General features: G+C 38.9%; 1 protein-coding gene across 1 annotated transcript in view; it reads left to right on the top strand.

Annotated features, from left to right (window-relative positions):
• celsr3 (cadherin, EGF LAG seven-pass G-type receptor 3) overlaps positions 1-13,979 on the top strand; it is a 359,789-nt gene that overhangs the window by 156,958 nt on the left and 188,852 nt on the right. The window contains exons 7-9 of the mRNA XM_072280082.1: positions 772-935; positions 3,046-3,171; positions 3,719-3,888. Of these exons, the coding sequence (XP_072136183.1) occupies positions 772-935; positions 3,046-3,171; positions 3,719-3,888 (460 nt within the window). The remainder of the gene's footprint in view (positions 1-771; positions 936-3,045; positions 3,172-3,718; positions 3,889-13,979) is intronic.

Below are 13,979 nucleotides of genomic sequence, written 5' to 3'. Positions count from 1 at the left end.
CAAGAGTGATAAGGCTTGCAAGTGTATAGGGGACACTGAGGTCTGTAGATTTCTTTTCACTTTGTATTAACCTTGATTTTGAGGTACGTTACCATTCCTCCATTGTCTCTGGGTTTAAATTCTGAATTCCTGAACCCAATCAGTCATTGAAATACATTAACTGGAAGTACTGCAGTGGTTCAGAAAGGATGCTTGCAACATATTCTCAAAAGCACTTAGGAATAGACAGCAGCTGCTAGCCAAGCTAACCACACACAACTGAAAACTGTATAACATAAAATTAATATACTTCCACAAAATAATCAATAATGGTCAGAAATCATTCTCTTGTCCCCTGCTATCAAATCCAGTTTTCTGTTCAATGCTAGTTTCCCTGAAGTATTTCAAACAAGTTTATCCTAAAGCATCCATGTACTTTTATTTATATTGCTTTATAAAATCAGCTCTGGCATACTTGTAAGACTCTGGAATTTAGTACTCCTAGACTAGATTGGTTCTTTTGTAAAAGCTTTTGATTATATACAAGCATGTGGCGTTCACTCCATACCATGATGCCCAGGATTGTTTTAATGACATTGCTTTTATTGTTCAACATTTCACTAGAACTTATTCCTCAGTAAGTCAAGATTGGTGAGTGCATTGGTGAGTGAATTCATTTGTGAGCTAACTAAAATTTCTTGACTTCATTTCTGTATTATGAATTGGTCTCTGTATATAAATGTAAATTATTCCTTGACTATCCTATAATATGTACTTGCTGTGTCTCAATAGGTCACTGGATCTTACAGGTCCTTTGCTTCTTGGGGGTGTCCCAAACCTACCAGAGAATTTCCCAGTCATTAACAGGGAGTTTGTAGGCTGTATGAAAGAACTTCATATTGACAGTAAGCGTATTGATATGGCAGCCTACATTGCCAATAATGGCACCTTTCCAGGTAACGTGGGTTATGTACTTCTGATCCTCATGTGTAGGCGTGGGCACATTCTCTTCAATTTTCCTCTTCTGTTACTTTCTCTACATTCTCACTCTTTTGTTTGATATTGCATTTTGAGTCATAAAGGTAATCTTGTTCCGAGATGAATGATCCATTCTAATGAAACTGTATATAACTTTTATACGTTTTTCCATTTTATCTGAGATGTGACAATGTGCAACTTAGAGTAGTGCAGCAGCTAAACAAAGGTGTCATTGCTTTTAAATCCATCCTCTCTATTTTGCCACGTAATTTCCCTTAATTGTGTAGTACAGTGGCAGATTCTTGAGAGAAATGAGCCATCATTTATTCCTTTCAGGACCTATATAAGAGATGGAAACTTGTGCAATAACATTTGAAAATATGAAAGTCAACCACACCCCATCCTAAGAATGATTTTTACCCTTCAATTAGCTTCAATTGTTCTGCAAGTTAAAAGCAGAGTCGACTCCTCCATTCCTTCAACGTGATCTGCCATTTAATAAGGTCATGGTTGATCCGATTATAGCCTCAACTCAAATTTCCTGTCTACTTCCCATACCTTGCAACTCTCTGACTATCAAGAAGAAATCTCTCTCTGTCTTAAGAACATTCAAAGATTCTGTTTCTACTGCCTTTGAAAGAAGAGAACATTACAGACTCCCTGTAAAGATTCCTCATGATCCTGCATGTTTCGATCAAGTCAGCCTTCTCTCTTCTAAATTATAGTAGATGCAAACCTGGACTGTCCAACTTTATATGATAATCTAGTTATTAGAGTAGTAAATCTTTTCTGAACTGCTTCTAACTATTAATGTCCATTCTTAAATAGACCAAAGATGTATACAATGCTCTAGATTTGGTGTTACCAGTGTCCTGTGTGAGTAAGGCATAACATTCCTACTTTAGTTTTCAGTTCTCCTATCAATAAATGAAAATAGTCTGTTAGTTTTCATGATTATTTGCTGAAGCTATATTCTAGCCTTTTGTGAATCATGCACTAAGACACACAGATCCATCTACATCTCAGAGTTACAATCTTTCACCATCAAGAGAATCTACTTCACTTTCTCTGCTAAAATGCATCATTTCACATTTTCTCTCATTATGCTGCATTGTCAGATCTCTGCCCACTCACTTCATCTGTCTGCACCTCTTCAGAGTCTTTTTATGTCATCTTCTCAGTTTGCTTTCTGCCTATCTATAATACAATCAGCAAGTTTGTCAAGTAATTCATTTCCTGCATGCAAATTATGACAAATATAATATACTGAAATCCTTATCAATTTATTTAAAAACTTAATGATCATAAGATTTTACAGTTGAGTGTAATCTAAGAATACCTAACACAATTGCACAGATCAAACTCCAGCAAGCAGCAGTGCTTTAAAGGCCATCTAAGTTGCTTCAGTGAGGGAGAAATATTGATCAGGATGCTGGAGATAACTCCTGAGTCTCTAGTAAATTATTGTCATGAAACTTTAACATTCATCTTAGAAAGTGAATCTAGCTTCATTCAGCAGATATGATTTCTGACAGTGCAGCTCTCCCTCAGCAACGAACAGAAATTTAAAATTTAATTTTTTGCCCTCTTCCTTGAGTGAGATCTGAGCCTAATACAAACTGCATAGTGGCTGAAAATGTAACCCAGAACTAGAAGATTTTTGATGCAATCTATTCAAGTTGGATCAAAGAAGAACATTTTTATCAGACAATGAATCAATTAAATAATCCAAAGTCAATATACTGGAGCTGCTGAAAGTATAAGCAGAAATACTGTAAGTACTCAGCAGATATGTTTTATCATTCATCAACAAACTCTAGAAATTCGCAATTAACCAAAAACTTAATTTGACTTAATTTTATTAGCTCAACATAAATCTTTAGGAACAAGAGCAAGTTAAAATCTGGATATTATGCAGCATGTGGCTCAGTGGTTTCTGATTTCCTAAATCCCTCATGTAATACACCGTGTAGTTCCTTTTCTCTGAATAAGAACCAAGATCCGTTCTGGCATGTTTCAAATTGTTCCCAATTATTTCTATAGTTTAGTATCACATTTTAAACTATGGGTTTCTGGTGCGTTCTTCAGGTTGCAATAAGAAACAGCCATTCTGCGATTCAAATCCATGTAAGAATGGAGGCACGTGTGTTATTATCTGGGAGACCTTTTTTTGTGAATGCCCTCTGGGATATGGAAGCAAAGACTGTGGGAAAGGTAAGCTGTAGGTGAGGGGTTGCAGCATTGTGTGGGCAGGAAATAAACAATAAGTCAATTAGTGTTGAAATTCTCTTGTATGTTTGGTTTCAGTTATGGTAGCTAATCAAATGGATCAGTGGGTTCTAGTATTTCAAGCCAATAATATGCTCTAAAGTCCCATTATTTATGTACATCCCTGCTGTTCATTAAGAAATTAATGCACATTGGACTGGAACAGTAAGCCATAGTTCTCTAAACGATGTTTGTTCCATAATTCTTTGGTGTCAGATTACCATTGATTTGTTTTAGTAATTGTATAGTTAAATATCCCAACACCTTGTTTTTCTTTCCTGTTGCTAGAAGTATATTTCAACATGTGTTTATTCAGTACCCTCAAGCAGGAATGAATGAATGACCTGGCTGTTTACAATGAATTATGGAGTACTTTTTTGCAGATCTTGTGATACCCGGATCACTAATGTACCGCTGCCAAAAATGATGATTGAAGTTTGCAGTGTCAGTTGTTCTTCCCTTTTACTTTCCTTTCCTATCTATCTCTCGACAGTGATGCACCATCCTTACCATTTTCATGGAAATAGCTTGCTATCCTGGGATTTTAAGAATGAGGTGAAAATTTCTATTCCATGGTTCCTTGGACTTATGTTTCGAACCCGTCACACTGACGCAATGCTGATACAGGCTCATGCTGGACAATACACCACCGTTGTCTGCCAGGTATCATTCTGCATTGTGCTTCTACCATTCATTCAGGAACTTGTTCATTAACAGTCAGCATTAGAGGTATTTCTTCACTACTAATCATTCCATGGATGCAGCGGCTAATTTACAAAATCCCATCGTAACTAGATAGTCCAGTCTACATTTATGCTCATTCACATATCCAGGAAGACAATTAGCATTATCATTTGTCATGCTCTCATCTATGTGTATACATAATAACCATAAAAGTTAACTATGATCATCATAAATAGGGATTCCACTATATGACATTGTCCCTTAGTCATTTCACCAATGTTAAATATTTGCATTGGAGACTAAGAGCTATGAAAATATTCTGTGTTAGTTAAATGCTGCAATAGGATCTTAGTAGAATTTGAGTCATGAACACAGAACATTCTGTAGATGCTGGAAATCCAGAACAACACATACAAAACAACTAGAGGAACTCAGCATCTATGGAAATGAATAAGCAGTTGACGCTTTGGGCCGAGATCCTTCATCAGGACTGTAAAGGAAAAGGGAAGATGCCAAAATAAGAAGGTGGGGGAGGGGGGAAGAAAGCAGGCTAGAAGGTGATAGGTGAAACCAGGTGGGTGGAAGAAGCTATGAGGTGAAAAGTGGAAAAGGGCTGGGGGAGAAGGAATTTGATAGGAGAGGAGAGTGGACCGTGAGAGAAAGGGAAGGAGGGAAGGAGGCATGATAAGTAGGTGAGGAGAATAGTTAAGAGGCCAGAGTGGGGAATTGAAAAAGTGGGTAGGGGAAGAAGAAAAATTACCTTAAGTTGCAGAAATCGATGTTCATGCCATCGGGTTGAAGGCTGCCTAAATGGGATTCGAGGTGTTGCTCCTCCAACCTGAGAGTGGCCTCAAAATGGCAAGAGGAGGCCATGGGCCGACATGTCAGAACGGGAATTGGGATAGGAATTAAAATGGTTGGCCACTGGGAAATTCTGCTTTTTGAAGATGGAGTGGAGGTGCTCAACAAAGTCATCCCCCAATCTATGTGAAATTTCAGCAATATAGAAGAGGTCACATCGGGAGCACCGGATTCAGTAGTTTCACAGGTGAAGTGTTGCCTCACCTGGAAGAATTATTCAGATCCTGAATGGAGGTGAGTGGGCAAGTCTTCCGCTTACATGGCTAAGTGCCAGGAGGGAGATTAGTGTGGAGGAATGAATGGACAAGGGAATCATGGAGGGAGCAACCCCTTTGGAAAGCGGAAAGTAGGGGCAGAGGTAAAGATGTTTTTGGCAGTTGGGTCCCGTTGAAGGTGGCGGAAGCTGCGGAGAATGATGTATTGGCTGTGAAGGCTCATAGGATGTAGGTAAAGACAAGAGAAACTTTCTCCTCGTTAAGGTGGTAGGAAGATAGTGTGAGCATGGATGTCTGGGAAATGAAGGGGATGTGGGTGAAAACAACAAGAAAGGATGAGTTAATTCAGATGGGCTAAATCAATTGTACAGTTTTTCCAGTCTATATAACGAGCAAAAACTTGTGAAGTTGGCTTTTACTCTATCAATCAAATATATTCTAAATAATAATTTACATGTTTGAGGAGACTGCAGGCTTTCTTCAGATTCCCTCCATATTTCCCAGGGGGAATGGAAAGTGCTGGTTCAGCATATATTAACCAACTGTAAATTAATGAAGCAATAGCATATTTATAATGAAACCTTTTATTTCAAGAGAGAAACTTGTTTATGATGATAGGAATGTTAATAAGTTGTAGCCTCCATTCAGAGTTACTGCATATTGTACCTGTGATCAATTATTGTGCAATTCAGCATTATTGATTCGGTGTAACTCTTTATTCTGATTGTCACAACGGGACCCTTCTTGTACCCTGCGTTACCATTTCTGAGGAGGATGTGATCAACATATTGGACACCCTTGACCTTTGCTAGAAAATGCATTCCACGTGCATTCACTGACTTGCCGTGCACTAGCAATTCTATAACAACCTTTGTTAGAATATACTGTCACATGTCCTATTGGATGTGTTAACCTTAAAGCCCCAAGATATCAATGGAATAAAGAGTGAAGCTTTTTTAAAGTTGATCGCTTCATTTTGTCTTAAGCCACATCCAAAGCAGCTGCTTGAACTGCTGTTCGTATGTGCTAAGGAACAACTCAAGAAAAGTGTATTCAGAGCAAAATAGTATCTAAGGAGAGGAGACCGCTGTAGTCGGTGCAGTCGTCTATGAGAAATTGTTCTGGGCAGAATCATCTCATACATTTTTTATGTACTATGTTTGTTCAATCCATTCAGGAGCAGTGATTCAACAATCTCTTATTTAAATATAGTTACTGTTCTGTAGAGGTGATACCAGGAAAGAAAATATTAAATTTTGATGACCTGATGATCATTGTTAAACTTTTGCAACAGCCAGACACAAGCTGTTTATTATCTGCTAATATGTTTATCAATTGCTAATATTTGAATTCCCTGATGAAGTTGTATATTGAGCACAGCACCTAATGTAAAGTTGACAAAACAGAAGGCTCTAGAAATGTCAAACAAGAGAAAATCTGCAGATGCTGGAAATCTGAGCGACACACACAGAATGCTGGAGGAACTCAGCAGGTCAGGCAGCATCAATGGAAAAGGGTAAACAGTCAATGTTTTGGGCCAAGTCCCTTCATCAGGACTCATTAAGATAAAGAGCACAATAGTAATTTAAAAAAAAACATAATAAGTATAAATACTTAAGGTAGCTTATATACATTGATTGTATGTCCACAAAGAAATGCTAGGCACAGGAGTGTCTGTACATAAAGTGACTGACAGGAAATTATATGCTGGCAGATTAGCAGCCTTCTGCTTCTTTGTACCAGCTTCTTTGCAAGCTCCTTAAAATAATGGTTGTAGGTGGTGTGAAAGGGTGTGTTAGTGGGTGCAGATGTTGATCAATCCCACTGCTTGGTAAAGGTAACTATTTTTAAGTCTGGTAGTCTTGGCGTGGATGCTATGTATCCTCCCCCCGATGGGGGTGTGACAAATAGTCAAAGAGCAGGATACCAAGGATACTTCATGATGTTACTAGCCCTTTTCCGGCACCCTTTATGTACAAATGTATTGATGGGGGGTAAGCCATAGAGGCATTGGACAGTTTTGACGACTTGTTGTAGAGCCTTCCTGACTGCTGCAGTGCAGTTTCCGTACCATGTGGTGATGTAGCTTGTCAGGATGTTCTCTGCTGCATATCTGTAGAATGATGTGAGTATAGGTATGACGTGACTCCAGTGATAGGAAATTAATCATTATCTTGTTGGTCGGTAGGGTTAATACTTGACACTCAAGAGCAATTGTGAGTTATGTTCCGGCTGGACTTAGTCCTTAAACTGCTGGGGAACAGTGCGGAAAGAACAGGTGCTGTTTTCTCCCAGTAGGGATTAGTTTTTAGTTCTAAGTGCTCTTGCCACGTTTTGACCCCCTGCAACCTTATCCTTCAATCTCTTTGAATTATGGAGGACAGCATGTGTATAAATGTCTCTGTCCAGCAGACTTCATCATGATCATCATGACTCCAGTATTTCTACTATTTTTTAATGTTTCTTAATTGTACATATGATTTTTTTGTGTTCTGTTGCTGAGCAGCAGTGAACCATCTGATTGGCCTATCAGGGTTCTCTTTGGGGAATTAGTTGATTTGATCAGCATTTCCGATCTGGCTATTGTTCATGATTGCACTTAATAAAAAAAAATCTGTAAGTGATGTATTTTTGGGCAGTATAATAGATGGAACAAATTTTATTTCGTGCTCAACATGTAATAATTATGCACAGTATGCAGAAAAATAGGCACAATGTCTTTGTAAGTGTTTCTTCAACATCCCAACAACCCATTTTGTATTGCTGTCTCAAAAAATTCAATTTGGTCGATCCATCCTTTGCTCACCTTCTCTCGTCTAAAACCTAATTTATTTGTCCTCTTTTTCCCAATTCTTATGAAGGGTCATGGACCTAAAATACTCACTGTTTCACTTTCCACATATCATGATCATGCCTGATCTATGTTGGCCTCAATTCCTTTTAAATCTATGGGAACATAAGATATAGGGGCAGATTTAAACCATTTGGCCCATTGAGTCTGCTCTGCCATTCCCTCATGACTGATTTATTATCCCTCTCAACCTATAACGGTTGACGCCCTTACTAAACAAGAATCTATCAAGCTCCAGCTTAAATATACACAATGACTTGATCTCCACAGTCATCAGTGGTAATGAATTCCAAGATTCACCACCCTCAGGCTACAAAAATTCCTCCTCATCTCTGTACTAAAGGGACATCCCTCCATTCTGCAACTGTCTCTTCTGGTCCTAGACTCCCACTCTATAAGAAATATCCATTTTTCATCCATTTTATCTAGGCCTTTCAATATTTGATAGGTTTCAGTGAGATCCCTTCATTCTTCTAAACTCCAGCAAGTATAGGCTCAGAGCCATCAAATAGGCCTCGTACATTAACCTTTTAATTCTTGGACTTGTTCTCGTGACCCTCTTCTAGACCTTCTCCAATGCTAGTGCATCTTTTCTTAGATGAGAAGTCCAAAACAGCCTACAATACTCCAAGTGTAGTCTGACAACTGGAGCAGGGTAGTGGTGCTGAGATCAAAGCTCAGTCATGAACTAAACCAATAGTTGGAGCAGATGTAGGCAGATTAGCAGCCTTCTGCTTCTTTACACCAGCTTCTTTGCAAGCTCCTCAAAATAACTGAAGACAAATGTACTCTTTTGTGCCAATACTCCATTCTCTATTTGTTGATCCATTCATGTCGGTAAAGTCAGCAGGATTCACACATTAAACATGTTCCATGGTGACAGGATTAAAATCATTTCCTTCTGATAGTAATCCCTTGCAAGGTCTTTCCAAGCAATTTGAACCCATGAAGGGACTTCCTAATCAATAAATTTCAGAACTGAATTTGTCTAAACTAGCTTCAGCATGTTTAATGATTGGATTTTAATTCAGCCTGTCATTGGGAAAGCACAAAGAAACAGAGAATATTTACGACAGAGATATTGTCATATGAAACCTTTGTCTTTGATCATGAAACATCACAAAAGACTTTGGTGGAAAGGATCACACAGTCACTTCACAGTATGGCTTCTCATATCCTCCTTCTGGGACAACTACGCTTGAATCCACCCTCTGGGAGATTCATGGAGGCCCTGCCATTTTTACACACACCTGGGGAACAGCGATCAGAACGAACATTCACTTCAGACTGGTCACTTGTGAACTCTCTGAGTAACCTTCTGAGTTTTTCCAGCATTAGGGTTTTACCATTAGTAATGATTAACCAATTTTTGAAGCAGAAAAGTCTCTGTTTAAATTGTTGCCAGGATTGTGGCAAAGTTTTTCCTTACTCTTAAGAAGCACATGATATCCTTGGTCAGATTAATGTTATTGCTATACATCAGTTTATCATTATATCACTCCGCCATGAAAATAATTTCTGCATTTATATTATTAATGTAAAAATAATGGGGGCTGTTGAACATGTATTATACAGCCTTTGATGTGGAAAAGGCCGCTCACTATCAATGCGCTAGTGCGGATAGGATTAGGAAGATAGGATTGATAAAACATAAATGGAGGGCTATGTGTGAAGGAAGGGTGAGATTAATCTTGCAGTAAGTGACAAAGTCAGCACAATATCATAGGCCAAAGGGCCTATACTGTGTTGTACTGTTCTATGAATGTTTGCAAGAGGGAGGAGTCTAGATTCATGGATTAGGATCTCTTGGGACTTCTACAAGAGGGACAAGTTACTCCTGAACTGGAGGGGTCCAATATCCCAGGAATGAAATTTACTAGTGCTATTTAGGAGGGTATAAGCTAGTCTGGCATGTATGTATGACTGATGAGAAAATGAAAGCAAACACAGAAACTAAAATGAATGTTAAGATACTGAGGCAGGAAAGGAAGCAAAGAACGTCTGATAGACTAGACCGCATTTATAGCATATGTGAGCTAAGAATGAATTGCTATAATAATCAACTGTAGCTGAAGTCCTCATACCTGCACAATGATGTAAATTTGGATTTTAAAAAATCCAACAAGTGCAGGTGATTATTTTGAAGTGGGTGACAGATTTGTTAGATGGAAAACGAAATGACAACCAAGTTTGAGTCACTTTTGTGTGAATCAACACATATGTTTCTGATTTGCTTCGGCAAGACATACATGCCAAATACTCTAAACCAAAGGGTGAAATCTAATTTGATTAGCCACCCACCTTACACTAAGTATTTTGGTGACATCATTAGAAATGACAAGCAATCTATTCACATCAGTGTCCAACGATGCTGATTAGATAAAGATAAATATATCTTTGTTCTCTATTATCCGTATTTGTTAAATGTCTTATTTTTTTTCTCTAATCTGATTTTGTTTAAATGTTAGTAGAAAAAAGATTTAGAAATTGAGGGATATGGAGGAATCACTTGTATGGGGGAAAGAAAAACATTGGAAATTTTTGCTAAGTTCATTCTTGTAAAGTCTACCTCTCCTGTTCAACGTGTCCTGAAGATTCAGATTCAGATCAGGTTTAAATTCATTTACTTATCTTGTACAATCAAAACAAACAGTGAAATATGTCTTTTGTGTTAACAACCAATGCAGCCTAAGATTGTGCTGAGGGCAGCCTGCAAGTGTTGCCACATATTCCGACACCAACATAGCATGCCCACGATGTTCAGCAGAACAGCACAGAGGAGAATAAAACAACAGCAAAGCAAATTTATTTCCTCCCTCTCTGCCATCCACCCACACAACCAGACATTTATCTCGCTCTAGGTCAGGCCTCTGGTCTTCAGTCTCCATGCTGCAGCCTCTGGTCTTCCACTTCCAGGCATCCAATCAACGTTCGGGCTTCTTATCTTTCGTTATGACCCATGGAATAGATGATGATGGGACTACAAACTCCAGAGCTCAGATTATGGGTTCACTGACTCACTTGCCCTCATGCCTTCTGCTCATGCTTTCATTTCAAAATATCTTAATAAAAGATAATAAAAGTGAAGAGCCAGGAATAGGTCAGTCTGCCCATTGTAAATACAGCAGGTCTAGTTGCCCTGAAGTTGCGAGGGAGAATATACTTCATGTAAAATAGATTTGAATAGAAACACTAAGTAATCAGTAAGTTCATTTCATTGACTCATTTGCAGGTGTCTTAATTTTTCCTTTTCATCATTCTAAAGCTTATGCACATTACGGTTTATATTGGACAGTCAGCACCTGTATTCTAGTAATGATGCAGGAAAAAGATACACAATGATCTGTATGGCAACCAGCAGTACCTGTTAAATAAATCTTGCAACTAGTTAAATTTTGGTTCGCTTTCTGTTTTCTAAGCACTAAGAAATATTACCAGGTGTTCTTATTTATTCTTAAGATACAGGACAAAAGTAAAAAGCAGGTACAGTGGATGCCATTACAACCAGAACGTGTAGAAATGATAGTGCTGTAGTTGAAGGCATTGTGCGATTTCTTAACTGCTGCCCTATTCCTATACCTGCAGCTTTCTTACTTCTTCAAGGCACAATTATTATGATCGCTCTCTGTCTTCCCCTTCCACTGTAGCTACTTTGTGATAAGGCCTCACAAGGTCTACTGTGAAGCTTGCACTGCATGTACACACAGAAACCAGGCATTAGCCAATTTGATTTACTCCATGTGATATTTAAGTCGCCTTCATGCAGCCCAAATATCAGAAAGTGATGGTGTAAGCGACTATTCTGGACATTCATTGCTATACAATCATTACATCTCTCTGAGAGTGAACTTCTAACTTCTTATGTGGACCAGCCACACACAAAGTTAGAAGCTGGTTATCCTATGCCATATGATTCATGCGCTGATAACCCAAAGCTAACCATCATCTAGGAGGTACAAATCAGGAGAGTGACAGAATATTTTTCACTTTGTAAGTGTATCTAATAAAACTCAACAATTCAACACCATTTCTGGTTTAAGATGGCACTGCTGAAGGCAAGTGACAACTTACTGGCGGTTATTAAAATCAGGACTACTACTAAATACTTCAATAATAAACACTTTTTCTGTGGGGGGAAGAAAACTATGGTAAACGATCAACGCAAACAATGCAGAAGGGAATGAAGGCGAAGCTAAGTTAAGAGTCAAAGCATATAGGTGCCAGGCGAACTCGGGGTGAGTTTAAGGCATATTCAAGACAAAGTTGGGCCACACATAGCAGAGCACAGTCGGATTGAAGGAGAGGCAGATTCGAGGCCTGTCCACCTAAACCAAGAGCCAGGTTTGATCAATCCAAGCGCCGGGTTGGAAAGGTCAGGTATGGGCCAAAATGTGGTGACAAGGTCCAGGCCCAGAGCGTATCGATACAACATTATTCCTAGAGTGAGGAACGACCGATGTATTGAAGATTTAAACACTGGGCCAGATGAATTGAAAAGGCAGGGTGTCAGGACCAGAGGCAAGGGTCGGACCAGTTCTGCACACTACTCCATAACGTTTACTCTGCTCTTTACCACGCTGAGGCTATGGCCTGCTCCAGGCTTCGTGTATGAGGAATCACTTTCATTCTGAATGCTCTGGCTTACTTTTATTGGTTGCACAATTTGTTTTTTTTTCCTCTCTGCACATTGGGCGTTTGCTAGTCTTTTTTTAATGGATTCTTTTGGGTTTCTTTGTTTTGTACCAATAAGGAGACAAATTTCAAGGTTGTATAATGTATACATACTTTGAAATAAATGTACTTTGAACTTTGAACCGCCTAGTACAAAGCAGCGTGCTAGATGGGCACCTTATCTATCACACAAAATATGCACTTAACTCGTCAGTGAAACATCTATTTGTTGGTATGAGGAAATCTGCAGATGCTGGAATTTCAAGCAACATACATAAAAGTTGCTGGTGAACGCAGCAGGCCAGGCAGCATCTCTAGGAAGAGGTACCATCGACATTTCAGGCCGAGATGTCCTGACGAAGGGTCTCGGCCAGAAACGTTGACTGTACCTCTTCCTAGAGATGCTGCCTGGCCTGCTGCGTTCTCCAGCAACTTTTATTTATTTGTTAGTACCAGCTAGCTATTCTGCAAATATAGAACATTACAACACAGTACAGGCCCATTGGCCCAAGATGTTATGCAGAGTTTTTAACCTACTCTATCACTCTAACCCTTCCCTCCGATAAACCCTTCATTTTTCTAACTGTATCTCTCAAATCTGTGAACTTTACCATCAAAAGGCTTGGGCAATAAATTCATGGGTACACTATCACCTACAGGTTCCCCTCTCAGGTCAATTTTGTTGCCATCATTGTGTCTATATCTTGGAACACCTGATTAATGAACTCTAGAGAGAATATTTTCACTGGAAGGGCTAGGCTGACAAATCCCAGCAATGCCAATGTCTCAGAAATGAATAAATAAAACACAAAATCCTTGCCTATTTGGTGACATCTCTAGAGTCATTCACACAATTGAAGGGTAATTTGAAAATGGCAAATCTTGCTGGATCAGTCCTCAGCCCTGGTCCTGGGCTCCTCCAGCTCAATGGTTTAGTAGATTCGTACAGAAGCATAATGAGATATGTATACCTCATAGCATCCACCATATAGCTTTTGATCTATTCCTTGAGCAAGATGTGATGTTGGATTTGTGTAGATTTGTAGTACTGGTGGCTAAACATGGTAAATACACTTGATGGACAACATTTTGAATAGATGATCTTGTTCAAAGTTCAAAGTATGTTTGATATAAATGTATGCATGTGTCAGCATATACCACCCTGAGATTCATTTTCTTACAGGCACTCACCGTAGACAAAGGAATACAATAGAATCAATGACAAACGACACACCAAGACTGACTTAAGCAACTAATGTGCAAAAGAAGACAAACTGTGCAGATATTAAAAAACAAATAATAACAATAAAAATAAATAAATAATACCGAGAACATGAATTGTAGAGCCCTTGAAAGTGAATACATAGGGTTGTGTTCAGCGACCAGTTGAGTGTTTGGGTGAGTGCTGGCTCCGGAGCCTGATAGTTGGGGGGTAATAATTGTTCCTGAACCTGGTGGTGTGGGAACTAAGT

This window comes from Mobula birostris, chromosome 16 (assembly GCF_030028105.1).
Source record: "Mobula birostris isolate sMobBir1 chromosome 16, sMobBir1.hap1, whole genome shotgun sequence".
NCBI lineage: Eukaryota > Metazoa > Chordata > Chondrichthyes > Myliobatiformes > Myliobatidae > Mobula > Mobula birostris.
The sequence above is the reverse complement of the archived record's forward strand: the minus strand, read 5'-3'. Positions and strand labels throughout refer to the sequence as shown.